Source organism: Asparagus officinalis, chromosome 2 (assembly GCF_001876935.1).
Source record: "Asparagus officinalis chromosome 2, Aspof.V1, whole genome shotgun sequence".
Taxonomy (NCBI): domain Eukaryota; kingdom Viridiplantae; phylum Streptophyta; class Magnoliopsida; order Asparagales; family Asparagaceae; genus Asparagus; species Asparagus officinalis.
The window spans coordinates 44,581,231-44,600,427 of record NC_033795.1 but is presented as its reverse complement, the minus strand read 5'-3'; the positions used below and the strand labels follow the sequence as shown (position 1 = coordinate 44,600,427).

The 19,197-nt window shown below is 40.0% G+C and overlaps 1 protein-coding gene across 1 annotated transcript; it reads left to right on the top strand.

Moving 5' to 3' along the window:
- LOC109831131 lies at positions 1,926-18,729 on the top strand. Its single transcript, XM_020398469.1, has 8 exons — positions 1,926-2,018; positions 2,353-2,469; positions 3,880-3,996; positions 4,937-5,039; positions 17,972-18,115; positions 18,206-18,265; positions 18,331-18,486; positions 18,584-18,729. Exons 1-8 carry the CDS (start codon positions 1,926-1,928, stop codon positions 18,727-18,729), a joined length of 936 nt encoding a protein of 311 aa, XP_020254058.1.

The following is a 19,197-nucleotide window of genomic DNA, read 5'->3' as shown; positions in this document are numbered from 1 at the left end:
CTGCCTCTAGTTGAGTTCTTTCTATGAGAAGAGATATTTTAAGCTCTGGTGACCTGTGATTAACTCAAATTGTATTCCATAAAAATAATGCCTCAACGCCTTAAGTACAAAAACCAATGCTGCTAGCTCCAAGTCGTGCGTGGGATAATTCTGCTCATGAGTTCTCAGCTGCCTCAAAATATAAGCCACAACTCTTTGGATCTGCATCATAATACCACCTAGACCCACTAACTATGCATATGTGTAGACAACAAATGTTTAATCACTACTTGGAATAACCATTATTGACGCTGTATCCAATTTTACCTTTAGAGTCTCAAAGGCTTCCTGACACTCTGTGCCCCCAATCAAACTATACACCCTTATGCGTAAGGCAAGTAAGTGGTGTTGCAATCTTCGAAAAGTCTTGAATAAACTTCTTGTAGTAGCCGGCCAAACCTAAAAGATTATGAATCTCTATAAATATCTTCGGTGGTTCCCAATCAAGTACTGCTTTCACTTTAGCTGGATTTACTACAACGCCCTCTTGCTGATAATATGGCCAAAAACCTAACCTCAAAACTGATGCTCCCACAAAGTCTGCAATGCCAAACAAAGATGCTGCTCGTGCTCTACCTCTAATCTCGAACAGATAAGGATGTCATCAATAAAATAACCACAAACTGGTCCAAACATGGATGGAAAACCTGGTTCACCAACGAGTGCATTAGTTAGCCCAAATGGCATGACAAAAAACACAAAAGACCCATATCGAGTCAGAAAGGTGGTTTTGGGAAAATCCATTCCCCGCACTCGCAACTAAAAATAATCAGAACGAAGATCAATCTTCGAAATATGCTACGCTTCCCTCAGTTAGTCGAACAAGTCATAAATCCTTGATAGTGGATACCTGATCTGGGAAGTGACCTTGTTCAACTCACTATAATCTATACATAATTGCATGCTATTGTCCTTCATATCCACGAAGAGGACCGATGCTCCCATGACAATGACTCCGGAAAATGAAAGTCTGAGATAACAACTCATCTAGCTGAGTTTGTACCTCCCTCATCTCAGCGGGTGCCATATGATAGGATGCTCAGAATATCAGTACGGTGCCTACTACAACTCAATATAGGAAAACAACCTCTCTCACTGGAAGAAATCTCTGTAAGTCCTGAATGACATACTGATACTCTGGGACGACTCCAATCTCGCTTAAATCTACACCCTGATCCCGTATCATTACCATCTTGACGTATGCTAGAAATGACTCCGCATTCTGGTTACCCTATGAGGTTGCTATTATCTATACAAACCCATTGAATGCTCACAAGCTGATTGTCTTTGCAAAATAGTCTATACTAACAAGGTAGGATGATAACCAATCCATACCAAAAATAACATCAAACATCAGACATTCGCAGGATGATTAAATCGACCACGAACTCAGACTCGTCTAAACTGACGACACATCTCCTATAGATACACTCTGAGAGAGGCACCTTTCCCAAAGGAGTAGAAACTGATAATGGAATGCCTAAAGGCTATGCTACAAGCTGAAGTCTATTCATGACATCATGATAGATAAAAGAATGTGAAGCTTCTGAATCAACAAGATTAGAGCTGGAAAAAAATCACTAAGAAAGCTTTGCTCGTACCATGATCACGCGGTATGGCTGCATAAACCTTGCCAGTGGCTGGCGATTGCTACGCTAATGGTGTTGGAACATATGGGATTGTCTGTCCCTTAGGAATCTCCTAAATGGCATGAATCTGGCCTATTGGCCCCTCAATCGTCGAGACGGCTGGAGGTGCCTCAAATCCTCTGCTGCTGGCCAAACTTGCGGCCCAGAGACTACTGACTCTAACCTCTGTCATGCTGGTTCCTGCTAGTGTACTACGACAATCCTTCACTCTATGTCTAATCTTGTTATAATTATAACATGCACGCTGTTGTGCTCTCTTCTTATGCTATTCTCATTGATAGCGGTAAAAATCCTTACCCCGCTGTTGGGGCTCTCTACATTCCACAGCAGGTCTCTTGCCCTTGCCATTGTTACTATGTTGGTCATGATTCTATAATTAACTACATTCATATCTCCCTGCTTTAATTGGACTAGCTCTACTGCTTATCAAAGAAGCAAACCAAATTTTTCCCAAATAAGTGGTATTCACTGCTCCGGTAAAAATCTAAAGTTGGTGTCATCCTCTGGTGCTATCCTCTATGGTAAAAACATCTAACTCCACTTTAGTACTGAGTCGACGTTAAGAAATTTTCACATATTTCTTCCATTTATAGGCTGCACATAAGTCCGGTGCGCCCTAAAACTATGGTGCTCTCAGTGTCTGATGTCTTTCTTATTCTTACAGAGCCAAGCCTCCTACTCTGCGGGTCTATCAACCGCTGGTTGTGGTGATGGTGAAATCTTTAGTATTACCTCTTCAATAGGCACGACTGCTACAACTGGTGGTGGAACTCCAGAAAATGTAATGTGGCTCGTTACTCGTTCCTCGAGTGTTATTAGTCTCTGCTTTTGCAATCGGCGTTATGAAGTCGATCAGATACTGTAGAGCCTACTGCGGGTAGGTTTCTGTTTGCCCATCTCTCTAGGTACGAGTTTTATCTCGACCGCATCCTCGTCCTTACATTAATAATATCAAGAGGAAAGCTTAATACACACAGTAAAAGAGGTCGCAAATATATATACATAACATAATGTATCACATAGCATTCATGCAAATACTTTTCAATTAAAGTAAGGTAGTCATAAAAAAATTCGTAATTTTTGAGGTAAACGTATTACGTCCTCACTCATTCTAGGAATTCCTAGTGGACTCTATACATGAATCTTAAGAAACTCTATCCTAGCTCCACGACTTGACACAGGACGATCCTAAGGATGCTAAAACTAGAACTCTAATACCAACTATAGATACACTCTAAGAGAGGCACCTTTCCCAAAAATAACATCAAACATCAGACATTCGCAAGATGATTAAATCGACCACGGACTCAGACTCATCTAAACTAATGACACATCTCCTATAGATACACTCTAAGAGAGGCACCTTTTCCAAAGGAGTAGAAACTGATAATGGAACGCCTAAAGGCTGCGTTACAAGCTGAAGTCTAATCATGACATCATGATAGATAAAAGAATGTGAAGCTTCTGAATCAACAAGATTAGAGCTGGAAAAGAAATCACTAAGAAAGCTCTGCTCGTACCATGATCACGCGGTACGGCTACATAAACCTTGCCAGTGGCTGGCGATTGCTACGCTAATGGTGGTGGAATATAAGGGATTGTCTGTAACTCAGGAATCTCCTAGATGGTATGAATCTGGCCTACTGGCCCCTCAATCGTCGAGATGGTTGGAGGTGCCTCAAATCCTCTGCTGCTAGCCGTACTTGCGGCCTTGAGACTGCTGACTCTAACCTCTGTCCTGCTAGTTCCTACTAGTGTACTACGACAATCCTTCACTCTATGTCTGATCTTGTTATAATTATAACATGCACGCTATTGTGCTCTCTTCCTATGCTATTCTCGTTGATAGCGGTAAAAATCCTTACCCTGCTGTTCGGGCTCTCTAGATTCCACAGCAGGATAATTAACTACATTCATATCTCCCTGCTTTAATTGGACTAGCTCTACTGCTTATCAAAGAAGCACACCAAATTTTTCCCAAATAAGTGGTATTCACTGCTCCGGTAAAAATCTAAAGTTGGTGTCATCCTCTGGTGCTATCCTCTATGGTAAAAACATCTAACTCCACTTTAGTACTGAGTCGACGTTAAGAAATTTTCACATATTTCTTCCATTTATAGGCTGCACATAAGTCCGGTGCGCCCTAAAACTATGGTGCTCTCAGTGTCTGATGTCTTTCTTATTCTTACAGAGCCAAGCCTCCTACTCTGCGGGTCTATCAACCGCTGGTTGTGGTGATGGTGAAATCTTTAGTATTACCTCTTCAATAGGCACGACTGCTACAACTGGTGGTGGAACTCCAGAAAATGTAATGTGGCTCGTTACTCGTTCCTCGAGTGTTATTAGTCTCTGCTTTTGCAATCGGCGTTATGAAGTCGATCAGATACTGTAGAGCCTACTGCGGCTCGGGCTCTGTTTGCCTATCTCTCCGGGTATGAGTTTTATCTCGATCGCATCCTTGTCCTGACATTAATAATATCAAGAGGAAAGCTTAATACACACAGTAAATGAGGTCGCAAATATATATACGTCCTGACATTAATAATATCAAGAGGAAAGCTTAATACACACAGTAAATGAGGTCGCAAATATATATACATAACATAATGTATCACATAACATTCATGCAAATACTTTTCAATTAAAGTAAGATAGTCATAAAAAATTTGCAATTTTTGAGGTATACGTATTACGTCCTCACTCATTTTAGGAATTCCTAGTGGACTCTATACATGAATCCTAGGAAACTCTATCCTAGCTCCACGACTTGACACATGATGATCCTAAGGATGCTGGAACTAGAACTCTGATACCAACTATGATGCCCCTAGATTGACACAAGACTGCAGTCCAAGGTAAAACCAAGGATATCAAACCTGCCATGCACCTATACCGTGTAATGATATGTTTCACCATCACAGAAATATCCCTCTAGTGGAAATAAATAAGACAGTAAAGGTACAAGCAGATATAAAAGAGGTGAAAACAAGAAATAGAACATAGAAATATTTTATAAATCTCTAAATAATTAGGTCTCAACAGATATAACAGAAAATATGTCCAACAATCTGAAATAAATGATCCAAAATCTCAACTACAAGAGTCAACTGAAAAATACATAAGCTCTCTCAGCTCTCAAAATATAATATAAATCTAAACATCAACTAGAAATATAAACTAAACATCTGTGGAGCAGAACTATTGAACATATATGACGGCGACTATGCTAAAAATCTGTCAAACTGCAGCTCTCTAAAACTCTGCTCCGCTACATGAAAAGAAGTGAAAACCACAGCGTCGGAGCGCTAGCAAGATCATCTCCATCTGCCCCCAGGGGAAAAGGGCTACTAGGTATGATGTAGGCTCTACCTATAAGTAAATAGTCTACCTAGTTTATTTACCTTGTACTAAACTAGGCTTAATACAAAGAAAATCACAAAACGAGACTGGTACGTCGAGCGAAATAATCCAAACAAGGAAACCCTTATGTATATACCATATGTCTCAAACTATGAATCGCTAAATATTAACTCCAAGACTAAGAATAAATGAAAACAAGAAAGGTAATATAGGAAATACCACATCACACATCACCAAAAATGTCATATCAACCCTCATACTACCCTTAGTGGGTAAAACAGATATTAACACACTCGTGTATCTAAGTTGCAAAATACTTTCATAATGGATCATATCGATGATGTTAATATTCACCTACACTTAGGTTATTTATCAAACCGTCCTTCTCTAGAATACTTCAACTCATTGCACCTCTGTGCGGACCATTAAATAGATATGTCAATTCATTGCACTCCCTTGTGAACAAATAACTAGGTATGTTAACTCATCGCATAACCATGCGGACTGATAGTTAGGTATATCAACCTTTGTGCATCTTCGTATGGACTGATAAATAGGTATTTCAACCTCTGCGCATCTTCGTACGAACCGATAAATAGGTATTTCAACCTCTGCGCATCTTTGTGTGGACCGATGGGTAGGTATTTAAACCTTTGCGCATCTCCATGTAGACCGCATCTCCATGCAGACCAATAGATAGGCATATCAACCTCTGCGCATCTCCATGCAAACCAATAAAGAAGTGTAGTCCATCTGTGGTCTTATTACAGGGCCCGACTAAAGAACTCGGAGTATAGTCCATCCATGGTCTTATTGTGGGACCTAACTAACCCCACCCAACCGATCATAATTATAATATATATATAATAATAGCCGTTATTCTTAACGATTGTAACCTATTTGATTACCCCAAACAATGTAACCATGCATACTCAATCCCCGTACGTATACTCTTCAAACTATGAATGAATATCAGCTCACGTCTTTTAAAAAATGCTCACCAAACGAACACACAAGCAAAATGTTCAATCTCATAAAAGCCGACCTGATCAGTCAACCGACAACCTCATCGGTCGTCTGATAGGGTAGTTCACAAAACAATAGGGCAGACACAAGTCCGTCAGTCGACTGATGTTTGCCATCAGTCGACCCATGACCTCCCTGTAGGATCTGAAATAGATACACTAGAACACTAGAGGGGGGGTGAATAGTGTTCTTTGAAAATTTATGCAAAGTAGATTTTAAATTGCAAAGAAAAATGGCAATCTCAGAAATTCACAATCACAAACACAAGGATTTATATTGGTTCCACCAATCCAGTGTACATCCAATCCCCAAGCAAATCCCGCTTGAGAGTTTCCACTATGATTTTGAATAAAGTTACAAAATCAAAAAGCAAACCTGACCAATTTGTAAGTCCCTGCAAATTGCAATACCAATTGACAAACACCTTGCCAATTTGCACACCAATCTCTAAACCAAGAGATTAACACCTCTCACAACTTGAGAGAACTTTTGAAGCAACAATTTCAATTCCTATAAGCCTTGATTTGTAGTGTAGTGTAGTAGTGGCTTAGGAATGATTCTAACTTCTGTAAATTGCCTAAACAATAAGTATTTGAATGATGTTCAGAGGCAATTTCAGAAACTTTTTTTTCTCAAAATCTGAATATTTTTCACTTGAAAAAATGCACAAAGATCAAAGCTTATAGGTATATAAGTCTCTGCATTTTTTCTGAACAGATAACCTATTTATAGCCCTTGAAAAGAAATTTTTTTTGAACTTTAAAAACGTTTAAAATCTGGAAAAACTGTATCTGTAGTCGACTACAATACAGATTAGTCAACTACACTGAGTTCAAACAGACTCTGTGTATTCAGAAAATTTCTAAGTAGTCGACTACAATGCTCATTAGTCTACACTGTATTTTGAGAGACTTGTAAAATAAAATTTGCCTTTAGTAGTCAACTATAATGTAGATTAGTCGACTATACTGTAAAATAACAGAAACTTATGTTTCTGTCAAACACTTGAGTAGTCGACTATAATCTATATTAGTCGACTATACTGTAAAATGACAGAAACATATATTTAAGTTTTATACACGAGTAGTCGACTACTATTCTAATTAGTCAACTACTAAGAGTAGAAATAATGAAATAAAAGATTTTTATACTCAAGTATTAACTAGAATTCTAATGGTTAACATAGGGGATTTCTATAGTTAACCAACACACTAAGCCTGTGTTAGTGTGTTCTAATATTGTGTGTGTGCGTGTGTGTGATCAAGGCTTGTACAAAAATTCTAAGTAAATAAAATGTAAAATACATTATCTCATATGTTCTTCATTTTCTTCACTTCATAATGCCTTGAAATCAACTTGCACTTGTTCATATTCTGATATTGAAATCTGCATATAAAAGTTAGTGCACACATTGTATAAATTGTTATCATCAAAATACTATCATAGAGATATGATATTCAACATTCTCCCCATTTTTTATGATAACAAATAATTTATGCATAAGTATGTATATTATAATCAGATTTAAACATAATGAAATAACCATACTTACTCCCCCTGCATATATGCAAATTTAAGTCTATAACAATACATAACAATACCTATTTCTCCCCCTTTGTTATCAACAAAAAGAGAAAAATATTTATGCTAAACATGAATAAATATTTTTGGTACATGTTTATGTCGCATCATGTATGCGCTAAATACAACCGCGATTCCTGTGAAAGTGAGTTAGGATTTTCTTTTTCTTTCTTTGCTAGAGGACTAGCAAAAGTTTAGGTGTGGGAGTATTTGATAATAACATTTTATTACAATTTTATACCCTCATTATCTATTTTTAATGAATAAATATATCACTAATAATTGTTTTTATCTTTAATTGCAGGTTAATGAAGAATAAAGCCCAAGATCTATTCTCTTAACAAAAACCCATGAATTAAATAAAGAACACAAGCAAGAACTAAAATTCCCAAGCCCAGAATCAAGCCGAGTAGCCTGTACAAGCCGAAGAAAATAAAAAAATCAAATATGAAAAACAAATGTATTCAAGATAGTTAGCCGCAAAGAAATGACGATATCTCTCAACCCGGAAGGCGGAATTTATCATATAATATATGAAAATCGCCTATCTCAACGAGACAAAGCCATCCGTCAAGGTAGAAATTTGATAGGACATCGATGCCAGCATCAATGCTTGTAACGATACTGACATCGATACTGACAGTTCTGTTACGAATTAGGGGCTGATTTTTGATAATTTTGGATAAGATTTCAATCCAAGGGCTCATATTCATTGATATTTACTATAAATAGGGGTAGAGAGTGAGGGGTTGAGAGTGTGAAATTTTTTTTATCTCCATTTAGAGAGGAGGGTTACTCTTAATTGAGAAGACCTTCTAAATTTATAACTTTTTGTTATAATTAATAATAGAATTTTTTCACCACTTTAAATTTTTCTTTTCATTTCTTTGTTGGATGATGAAGATGGAGATGGGGATCAATTCGAAGGTTTGCTTTTATTTTCTCTTTTATTTCTTTTTATTGCTTATTAGCTCATATTTGTTTTCATGCTTGTAGTTAGATTTTATTTTCTTGCTTAAATAGCTAAGAGACAATAACCCTCTTGCTTTGGATTTATTTCATGCTTATAGAGTAGATTTATTTTCTCGTTCTTAATTCTTGCAATTTATTTTGTAGTTTAGTTTTTACAATTTATTTTATAGTTAGATTTTATTTTCTTGCACTATTCACCTTGAGGCTAGAACCCTTTTGGGATTAGTTTTTTTTTGTTCATTTTTATTTTGTTTCATTCGCCTTGAGGCTAGAACCCTCTAGGGAATTATATTCTCTAAGAAGTGGATTCAATTCTAGATTTCTCATATCTTTAATTGAATCCTTCATCTTTATTTTCTTGAATTTTCTTTTTATTCTTAATTTTTCTTTTTGTTTCTTAATTTTATTCATCTTTTTTTCTCTCATTGTTAAAATCATTCATACTTTGTCACACCCACTCTCACTTACATTTTGTGCCTATTTACATACTATCACCTTCACTATCTCTCCACAATCACATTCACTCATCACTCCTAATTGTCACGCACACAACATAAGAACCGACTTTAATTTTCTCCTACAAAACGCCTTCCTCGTGGGATCGATAATTTTTTATACTATAACTTGATTGATTGTGCACTTGTAATTTTTAGGTATATGTTTATGCCCGCATTAAGTTTTTGGCACCGTTGCCGGGGATGGTGCTTAAGTAGGATTTTATTTATTTTGGTTCTTTAACTTGTGTATTTTCTTGTGAAGGAACCACTTGGAGTTGAAGATTAAGGATTGAAGATCGAGGATTTGAAGAATTACTTGTTTTCTTGTGAAGGAACCACTTGGAGTTGAAGATTAAGGATTGAAGATCGAGGATTTGAAGAATTACTTGAGGTTTGATTCATATTTAGGATTTGCTTGAGGTAACTCTTCTTTCTAGAATTTTCAATTCCACCCGTTAGTTACTTCTTCACAATTAGAGACAATTAGGACTTAAAAAAAGATTTTATTTTTGTCGATCATAATAAAATCCACCCTCCACTTAGACATTTACTAACAAGATAATAAATTCAACAATATTCCTCATTCTCACAATTGTTTGATTGTTAACCCTAATTAAAAAAAAGGATTTTTCTTTTTACCATCCTTTTTAGTTGCTTTTAATTCATAGGGTTGCATTTCATATAGTTAGTAGGAATTCACCAAAGTGATTTGGGCATCTTGATTTGGCACACACTTGAAAGTATTTTTAAGGGAAAAACCCTTAATCAAGATAAGGTGAGGGATTTCATCACCCTTTCCTTAGCCCAAAAAATCATTAATTCCTCACTACACAAACCTAAGCCTTTTTAAAACCTTTTAGACATTGGTCCCTAAGGATTCGAGCTCATTAAGGAACAAGAAATTCTTAAGTGAACCGGTTTAAGTTTTCTTGGATTAGTTGGTGTCTAAGGCAAGGTTTAGGGGTTGCGTAATACGCTCCGCAAGGAACAATATACTTAATTAATCTTTGAACTCCCTCAAGTACTATCCTTACCTGGCTAACTACCTAGGTAAAGCATTAATCTTTTCAGTTTAGGAGTTTTTGGTTAGGAGGTGGTCTAGCAGAGTTAGGCTTAACCCTAGAATTAGAGTGATTGAAAAGTTATTGTTTTGATTTGTTTTAGATTTTTTTACCTTTTTCTTCTAAAAAAAATTAACTTTTATTTTTCATTTAAAAAAAGTATAAAAAATGAAATTATTTTGGGTGTATGCAAAAGTGGATTAGGGATAATACACATCGATTAATTCGCTTTGAGAAAGTATGTATGATGTTTAAAATGAGAGAATTAACTAAAGATGCAGTCAAACTCAGATTTATTCCTTTTGCCCTCAAAGACAAAGCAAAAAAATGGCTATACAGCTTACCCATAAATTCCATCACAACTTGGGAGGAATTTATTACTGTTTTTCTTAAAAAAAATTTTCCCAATTCATAAAACGGTTAAGCTTAGAAATAGTATTGGGAGCCATTCTGGAAGTTTTTTGATAGGTTTAAAGATCTTCTCATCCAATGTCCTCATCATGATCTAGAAAAATGGCGATTATGCCAAATCATCTATGAAGGATTGGATTATTCTTCAAAGACTTTCTTAGAATCGATGTTCCAAGGGGATTTTATAAAGAAAAATGCTGATGAAGCTTAGAGTTTTTAGAGAGTCAATCTGAGAAAACCATGCAGTGGGAACATTATGATGATAGGGTTTCGTCAGTTTCTCAACCTAAGTCTAGTGGTCTTTCCTTAGAGTGGACATTACCTCCGAAGCAAAGATGGCGACAATTCTGCAAAGGTTAGAAGCCTTAGAAATTAAGAAACGAGCTCCAGCTTAAATTAATCAAGTTTTTGCCCCAGGTTGTCATAACTGTCAGTCTCCTGCTAATGTTTCAGAGGAATGCCCTCTCCTAGGAAACACCCATTTATTAGAACAGATGAACGTTGTATTCCAACATCTAATGAATGATCCATTTTCTCCAACCTACAATCCAGGTTGGAGAAATCATCCTAATTTCGCATGGAATCAAGGAAGTCTCCAAGGAAATAAAAATTTCAATCCTTCTTCAAACCAACACTTTCCTAGGGGGAACACAGTTCCTTTCAATTCTCATCCACAATTTCAACAACCCAATCTACCATATCAAAATTAATCTCCTCATCATCAAGGTGTAACTCACACTCCTCACAATCCAGGTTAGGATAAACGTCTCAATGTCTTAGAAAAGGGTTTGGAAACCATAATTAAGGCCTCCACTCAAACCACGAATATGTTGACTCAAACATCCAACACTCTGAATTTCTTCATGCAATCAACCGGACAAATACTTAATTCCAACACTCAAGCCATAGCTAGATTAGAATCCTAACTTGGTCAACTAGCTAGTGCCATGAGTGAAAGAGAGAGAGGAAAATTTCTGAGTCAACCCATGGTCAATCCTAAAGACACAAGATGCAGTTCATCCTATGAAGCTCAAGTGAATGCATCCATTCACTTTGGTCAGGTAAACAGGTCGATAATCAAGTAAGAACTCCTCCAAGTCAAACTCTTGATCCAGTACAAATTCCTTCTCCTTCTCCTTCTGATGAATCTATTCAACAATCACCCCTCTCAGATGACCAAGAACATGAACCCGAACCTGAGCCAGTTTTTGATAGGTTTAGACTAGTTGCTCCTTTTCCAGATAGACTCAGGCCTAGAAACACTTCCCTCAAGAGGAGAAGAACCTAAAAACATTCTAGCAGGTTTAGGTCAACATTCCTCTCTTAGATGTAATTGAACAAATTCCTTCTTATGATAAATTTTTAAAAGAATTATGCACTAAAAAGAGGAGAATAAATATTCCAAAGAATCTCTTTTTGGCCACCAATATCAGTGATATGCTCTCAAATCTCATACCTTTGAAACGTAAAGATCCAGGTTCCCCATGTGTCATTGGTAATACTCATATTAATAAGACGCTTTTAGACTTAGGGGCCAGTGTCAATTTGCTTCTATATTCAGTCTAACATCAATTGGGTTTAGGAGTACTGAACCCAACCCCGCTGTACGTTGCAGTTGGCTGATAGATCTGTCAAGATCCTTATGGGTGAGTTAGAGGATGTTCTGATTAAGGTTGGAGATTTTATTTTTCCAGTAGATTTTGTAGTCTTGGAAACACAGCCCGTTTCCAATACTAAAGAACAGACACCTGTCATCTTAGAACGACAATTCGTAGCCACTTCTAATGCTCTCATTAACTGTAAAACTGGTCAAATGAAGTTGTCCTTTGGGAATTTGACTGCTGATCTCAACATTTTCAATCTAGGGGACCAACCAAATAATCAGCCTCTAGAAATAAATTACATTCAGCAAAGATGTGACGCCCCTAGGTTCACACAAGGCTGCAGTCCAAGTTGAACCAAGAATGTCAAACCTTTCATGCACCACACCGTGTAATAACATGTTTCACCATCACAATTAACATCTATCTAGTAGAGTCAACAACAGGTGTAGGCACGAAAGCAAGTAAAGAATAATGCAAGAAATACTGATGAAATGATAATAATCACATAAGTATCTCATCATCCAACATACTGAAATACATAGTCAAGATCTGAGTAGATAAACTTGTTCGCTGGAAAATTCGTTGCTTTCTTCATTGATGTCATTGCTATCTTGAATAATAGTTTTTCGGTTACAGAAGATCCGGTCTTTTTTAGATCCGGTTACAATGAAAATCAAAAATAAAGAAAATTAAAAATTACAACTTTTTCTCCTTGTGAACAAATCGCGAGCTCCTGTTATTCGGTCACTCGCTTTGGTGGGTTGTTTGCCTGCGCCGGGGTTGTTTGCCGTGGACCACCGCGCGATCTAGATCCGGACAGATCTACGCAGTATAACGGGTATTATTTCACCAAGGAAATAATAGCCGGAGGGATTATTTCACCAAGGAAATAATCGCTCGAATCTCGGGATCAAAGACCAAGCTTTGATCTGGAGTGTAACAACGTAGATCTGAGATCTTGATCCCCTCAAACTCCTACCTTTTTTGTGATGCGGGTGCTCGCCGAGAATCAGATCCGAACGTCCAAGTCTTCAAGCCTTCAAAAACTCCAAGATGAGGTCTCAATCCGGCAGAGTTTCGGCTCTCCAAAAGTTCTTCCAAAAGTCCTCCAAAATGATGAATGACCCCGCCTATTTATAGGCAACCAGATCTGTGCATTTGGCACAGATCTGGCCGGCCACCTCAGGGTGGCTCGGCTTTGGCCGAGCCACCCAGAGGTGGCTCGGCTCAGGCCGAGCCCCCCCTTGGTGTTGGGTTCCGTCGTGTCGTTCACGTGCGGTTCGTCAGCTTCGTAGCCTTGTTAATCCGCTTCGTTGCGTGTCACTTGGCTTCGGTGTTGTGGACTGACGTTCGTGCTTAGATACGTCGCCTGATGGTTCATTAGTTCGTGTTGAACCGTGTCAAGGGACCTATAAGCAATTTTATATGCCTACAGATACCCCCTCCAAAGTTTTCCAGTCTCGTTCTTTTATAGAGGAGTCTGGAATACTTTGGATATGACTGTCCCAACCTTCAATCGGTGTAACGGGCTCTTGGAATAGCTTCTATTCTCGATTCCTTCAATCCTCCAGGCTATTCGGTGCTTTGTCGAATGCTTGAGAGGGTTCCGGTGCTGCATTTATTGTCTGACCGTTGTTGGAATTTGAACTTTGAAGTCGATTCCTGATTTTTTCAATCTTTAACTCGTGTTGGTTGCTTCAACATGAAATTGACCATCGGTTGACGGCTTTGAATCTTCATTGTGACGCGTTGTCCGGCGTTTAACACAGTTTATACTCGTAAGTATTTTGGAGTCTACACAGTTTAAGCTCTTAAGGAGTTGGAGCGGGGAGGTCTAGTTTATACTCATACACTCCTGGGAGTTATGTTAAGTTATCCTTAAGAATATTTTTTAGAAAAATATTCTCGAGAAACTTCTCAACAAAGAGGAGGGAATAGTTTATATTCGTATACCTTATTGGAGTATTCTTTAGGTTCGAATAATCTGAACCGGCCCAAAAAATGTGCCAAAAAGCAGTATTTGGGTTCAAAAATCTCTCCGACCCTTCCAAATATATGGTAGAGGGGTTAAATAGGTGAAGGACAGAACCGTAGGTTGATCAAAAGTCGTTCCAATGCTTAATTCAGCTCCAATTTAAATTCTGGTTCAAATTTGGTTCAAACTGCTTCAATTTGGCTCAAACTGGCTCATTCTGGTTCAATCTGGCTCAATTTGGCTCATTCTGGTCTGGTCTGGTCCAGCCAGGCTCAATCTGGCTCAATTTGGCTCATTCTGGCTCAATCTGGCTCAACCTGGCTCATTCTGGTCCAATCTGGCTTGGTCTGGTTCAGCCCTGGTCTGGTCTGGTTCGGCCAGATCTGGTTCAAGGCTATAAAAGGGGTTTTTTTCTTTTTTTCTTTTTCTTTTTCTTTTCTTTTCTCCCTAGGGCCGGCCGAACCCCTCCCTCTCTTCTCTTGATTTCTCTTCCCTCGAGCATCCATTCTCTTTCAAACCTTGATATTTGTCTTAGATCTGGCTTTCCTTTGAATCTTGGACTGAGGAATCTCCCAAAATCTCCAAATAAAAAGTTTCTCTCAGGCCCCTCGAGCGTGTGGTTCAAGTTTCCTTAAAGGTCTCACCTTTATTGGATTTTGGGCTTTTCTTCAGGTAAATCCTCCGCCATCTTGATTTATTTCATGTTTGATCTAGTATATGGAGTCGCGAGATCACATATAAGGGTTGTGGGTGTGATTTGATGCCTCAAACTTGCCTTTTTTGGGGTAAAAATGGGATTTTTCCTTTTCTAGATCTGATCCTTCAATTTACCTTGCAGGTTTCTATGTCCCGTATGGCGAGGGGTCAATCCTCTACCGTGCCGACTGATGGCGCGCCTTCCTCTTATGCCGGTGAGCCACTTTTTTCTGAAAATTTACAAATTAGTCCATTTTTTCTTGGAAAGTTGCAAATTGGTCCTTTTTCTTTTTTACTCCCTGTTGTTCTCCTTGGTGAGGCAACCGGGAAAAGCCTTGATTCTCCTTGGTGAGGATCGACGCTTCAAAGATATGTTTTGCTTGGTCAAAACACTATCTCATAATAAATAAAGGGGGCGTTTTGTCGCTGCGTTGTGCCTTATAAGGCAGGGATATATTGTCGATATACCCTATCTTATGAAGGCGCAACGTGGCCAAAACGTCACACCCTTTATAAGGCAATGACTCTATCTTACCCCTTCGTAAGATGAGTTCAATTTCCTTTTATAACTGGAATTAACAAACGTTTAATTGCTTGTTCTCAGTTGAATACCCTTCTGGAGCGTTCTCATCTCACGCAGTATACGGGCGTCGTGGCGAGTATTATTCGACCTCCGACGATGTTTCCCCTATCCCAGTCACTCCTCATCAGTTGACTACCCTTCTGGAGCGTTCTCATCTCACGCAGTATACGGGCGTCGTGGCGAGTATTATTCGACCTCCGACGATGTTTCCCCTATCCCAGTCACTCCTCAGTTCGTTTTGGGCACATCGACTGAGGTTGTCCAGGCGGTGAAGGAAGGTGGGCACCGAGCTCTTCGACAGTTGATTACCGATGCACCTCTTGTGAAGGACGCTAGTTCTATTCAGCCTCTTCAGAAGAGCGATTTCTTATTTGGCGACTCTGTCGAAGACCCGGATGCCGTGTTTATTGAGGCTGAGCAGTGGCTTCATAAAACTAGCAGTGGCTTCATATATTTGCCGAAGATTCCTCGGCATCGTTCATTGACTGAGCTCAGGCGTCAGGCCGTGACACGGGAGATGTCGTGGCGCTTGACGGAGGAGCATGAGAGCGTCCATTGCGGCTATATTACTCATCAGGCATTTCCTGGCTCGAGTAGAAGTCACATCACCGGATTGCGTCCTGGAGTACTGGGGTTCCGATGGGGCGAGGAGTTGCACGCTTGTGGTTTATATGCAGCCGTTCGTGCCACCATGTATGGCTTGCCTGTCAGCGCAAGGCATTTCTATGCTTTGTTTGAGCTTTATAATTCAGATTCGAACACTTTTCTGACCCGGCAAGGGGAATTGGGCTTGGCTCTTCACGAGATGCACAGGATTTCTGGCTTACCCATGGGACAGATGTTGTATCAGGAATACTTTCCCTCCAACCATGAATTAAGTCTGCTGAAGGATCGTATGCCCGATCGCTACGAGACTCTATGGGATCTCACTTGTCACTATCATATAGCTTTGGCGCAGTCTGAGCCTTTAGCAAAGAGGACTAAGACATTCGTGAGTCTGAAGCAGTTTGCCAATTATTTGTTCAAGAATCTGGAGAGTAATTCTGGCGAGGCTATTTGTGAGTTGGCCCCACTTACTCCCTCAGGGGTGAACATTCTGATGAAGAAGATTGACGCTCATTCTTATACCACTAGCAGTTCTGAGGGTGGTTTTCCTGCAGGGACCAAGTTCAAATCATTCTTGTGGCATGCTACCGCACCGATTCGACCCATGACCCTTCTTGCCGGTTTCCTCGCTATTTGGTTAAAGAAATGCGTGGTCTCGTACCAGTCTTGTGACGCTCTGCCCTTGGAAGTACTCTATCCAGCAGTTCAGCTTGCCTACAAGAAAGAACTCTCACTTCTTCCGGTGATGGTGGCTAACATTCACCGAGGACTTCGACAGCTTTCTGGTGCCTTTACACGGAAGGAAAAGGAATCGCCGACTCAGATTCCCACCCTTAAGATAGAGCTCCCGTACACTTACATGATGGCTTGGTTTGTCCTTCACCGTCCCGATATGATGTCGGTACCGAGCGCCACAGATTAATCCGTTCCTTTACTACAATTGCTTGAGAACGGCAAGTGGGAGGGGCGCGGATTTTATGACGTCAGGCAGCAGCTGCAGGTCCACAAGTGTTGGACATTTTCCACTTGCTTTCCGCAGTTCTCCGGCCGATACGGCGATAGTTTGACAGATGAGGAGAGGCCGAGAGAGTATCGAACTCACTTGGACATCGGGTGCTTTAACTGGCTGGTAAACATTAGGCCAGGTTATTTGACTTTTCGGGTGAGGGATCAGTGCTTCATAGAGCCATATCTACCCTGTCGATTCGCTCGTCAGTTTGGCTACGATCAGCTTTACGTCGGGAATCCTCGTCAGCAGCTTCGTGCCCACGGTGGTTTGGTAGATGGTCTCCGTGCGTGGTTGTGGACCGTGACTGGCTGTACTGGTGCTAAATTCAGTCTCCCGAGTGCTGATCGGCAGTTGAACCTTACTTTCTTAAGCTGCAAGTGGTTGTTAGCAGCCAACAAGACCATCCCCGTGAAGCCGATTGCAGAGCTAGAGGCCGAGGAAGCTTCTCAGGTTGATTCCCGTAGGATTTGGGAAAATGCCCGATCACAGAGGACACGGAACAAGACTCGTCGGATTGATGAAGAGGGAAAGAAGACCTTTCATTCCGCAGACGAGGCTTCAGGCGGAGATCCTGAAGGTTATGAAGACTTTTCTGAGCGAGGTTTGCTATTCATCTTTTCCTTCCATCTTCTAGAAATATTGAAACTGACTATGGTTTGATGTTTCAGGGACCACAGTTGACCAGGATGAAGAGTTCCGTCCCCCTCCCCAGGCGAGACCTTCGATTATTGTCCCTGCTGCTAGGCGGAAGAGATTAGCCCACAAGCCGCGTGCAGCTTCCCGAGCATTTGATATGGACTTGGCTGGTGATGATCTTGCTAGTGACGGAGGTAACATCTACTCTGTAAACCACCTTCTTGGTTATTCGGAACATTGACTCATGCTTTTCCATCTCTATATAGGAGAGCGTGGAGAGAGCGAAATGAGTCCCGATTCCGTTCCTGTGTCTCCTGGTGAGCCTGACCCGCTGCCCCAGTTTAAAAGGCCTACAGGGGTTGCCGACATTAGGGAGGATAGCAATGTAGGACCTGATTCCGCAGATCCAGGTACATCTACTATTGACAATGTATCTTTTAGATGGTATACAAAAGAATTTGTGCATCCTCTAATCATCTCTGTACATCTTGCTTCTTCAGATAACTTGCAGGAGGCATACGTGGATTTTGGGAATAAAGAGGCTAACGCATCCATAAGGGGTAACTCATTTTTGTTGGTTGTAGTCTCTTTATTCTTCTTTGGTACTTATATTCTTTTACGTCAGATTTCTCTATTGATGATTTTGACGAGGAAGGCTTGATCGCGGAGACTCCTACACTCCACTTCATGTATAGCTCTCCTCAATTTGATGGCCAGTTACCCGGAGATATATTTTCCGAGCCTACGTTCGATAAGAATCTTGAGGATGATTCTTTCGAAGGTATATGCCTCCTCCCAAATTAATTATAGGACTAGCCAATTTTGACTAATGCAGCTATAATGTGATGCCTCTGAGAATTCTGACTTGTATTTAACAGGAGTTTTTGTTGAGAATGACCCTGTTGAGCCGGCTATGGGACCAACTACACCAGTTGATACACCCCCAGCCGTTACACCTCCACCACCCCCAGTGACTCAAGAGGGTATGAATACTATTTATTTACTCTTCAAGGTCTTTTTCTGACGGTTTTATCTTTATGTGCAGGGAATTCTTCTCGTCTTCATATTCTGGCGAGGGAGTTGTTATCTGATGATGATCCTGAGAAGATTGTCATCTGCATAGAAGTCCGCTCCTTCTTCTCTTTCATGAATGCTATGATTGGCAAGCTTTTCCATGGTGGACTTTCTCTTCGCCAATTCAAGCCTTTCCTTGATTCTAAAGTCAATTTGATAAGGGAAGCGGGACATCCAGATTTGGCACAGGCTATAGTTGATGACCTTGATTGCCTAGAGCATGAGCTTCAGATGTTTCGTGAGCTCCGAGATGCAGGTGCCTCCTCATTTATTGCTGCCGAGCTGGACACCCGCTTACAGTCATCACGCGAGACTCAGATTTTTACTGAGCTCGAGATTCAGATGCAGCGGGGCCGAGTAGATCGAGTTAAGACGAGCCTTGCTACTAGATTATCTTCGCTTGCCGACCTTGATCTTT

Excerpts from the sequence above, each read along its gene's own strand:
- LOC109831131 (XM_020398469.1), top strand. The coding sequence starts at position 1,926 with ATGCACGCTGTTGTGCTCTCTTCTTATGCTATTCTCATTGATAGCGGT. Across the intron at positions 18,116-18,205 it reads ACCTGATTCCGCAGATCCAG|ATAACTTGCAGGAGGCATAC; the intron begins GTACATCTACTA and ends TTGCTTCTTCAG. Across the intron at positions 18,266-18,330 it reads GGCTAACGCATCCATAAGGG|ATTTCTCTATTGATGATTTT; the intron begins GTAACTCATTTT and ends CTTTTACGTCAG.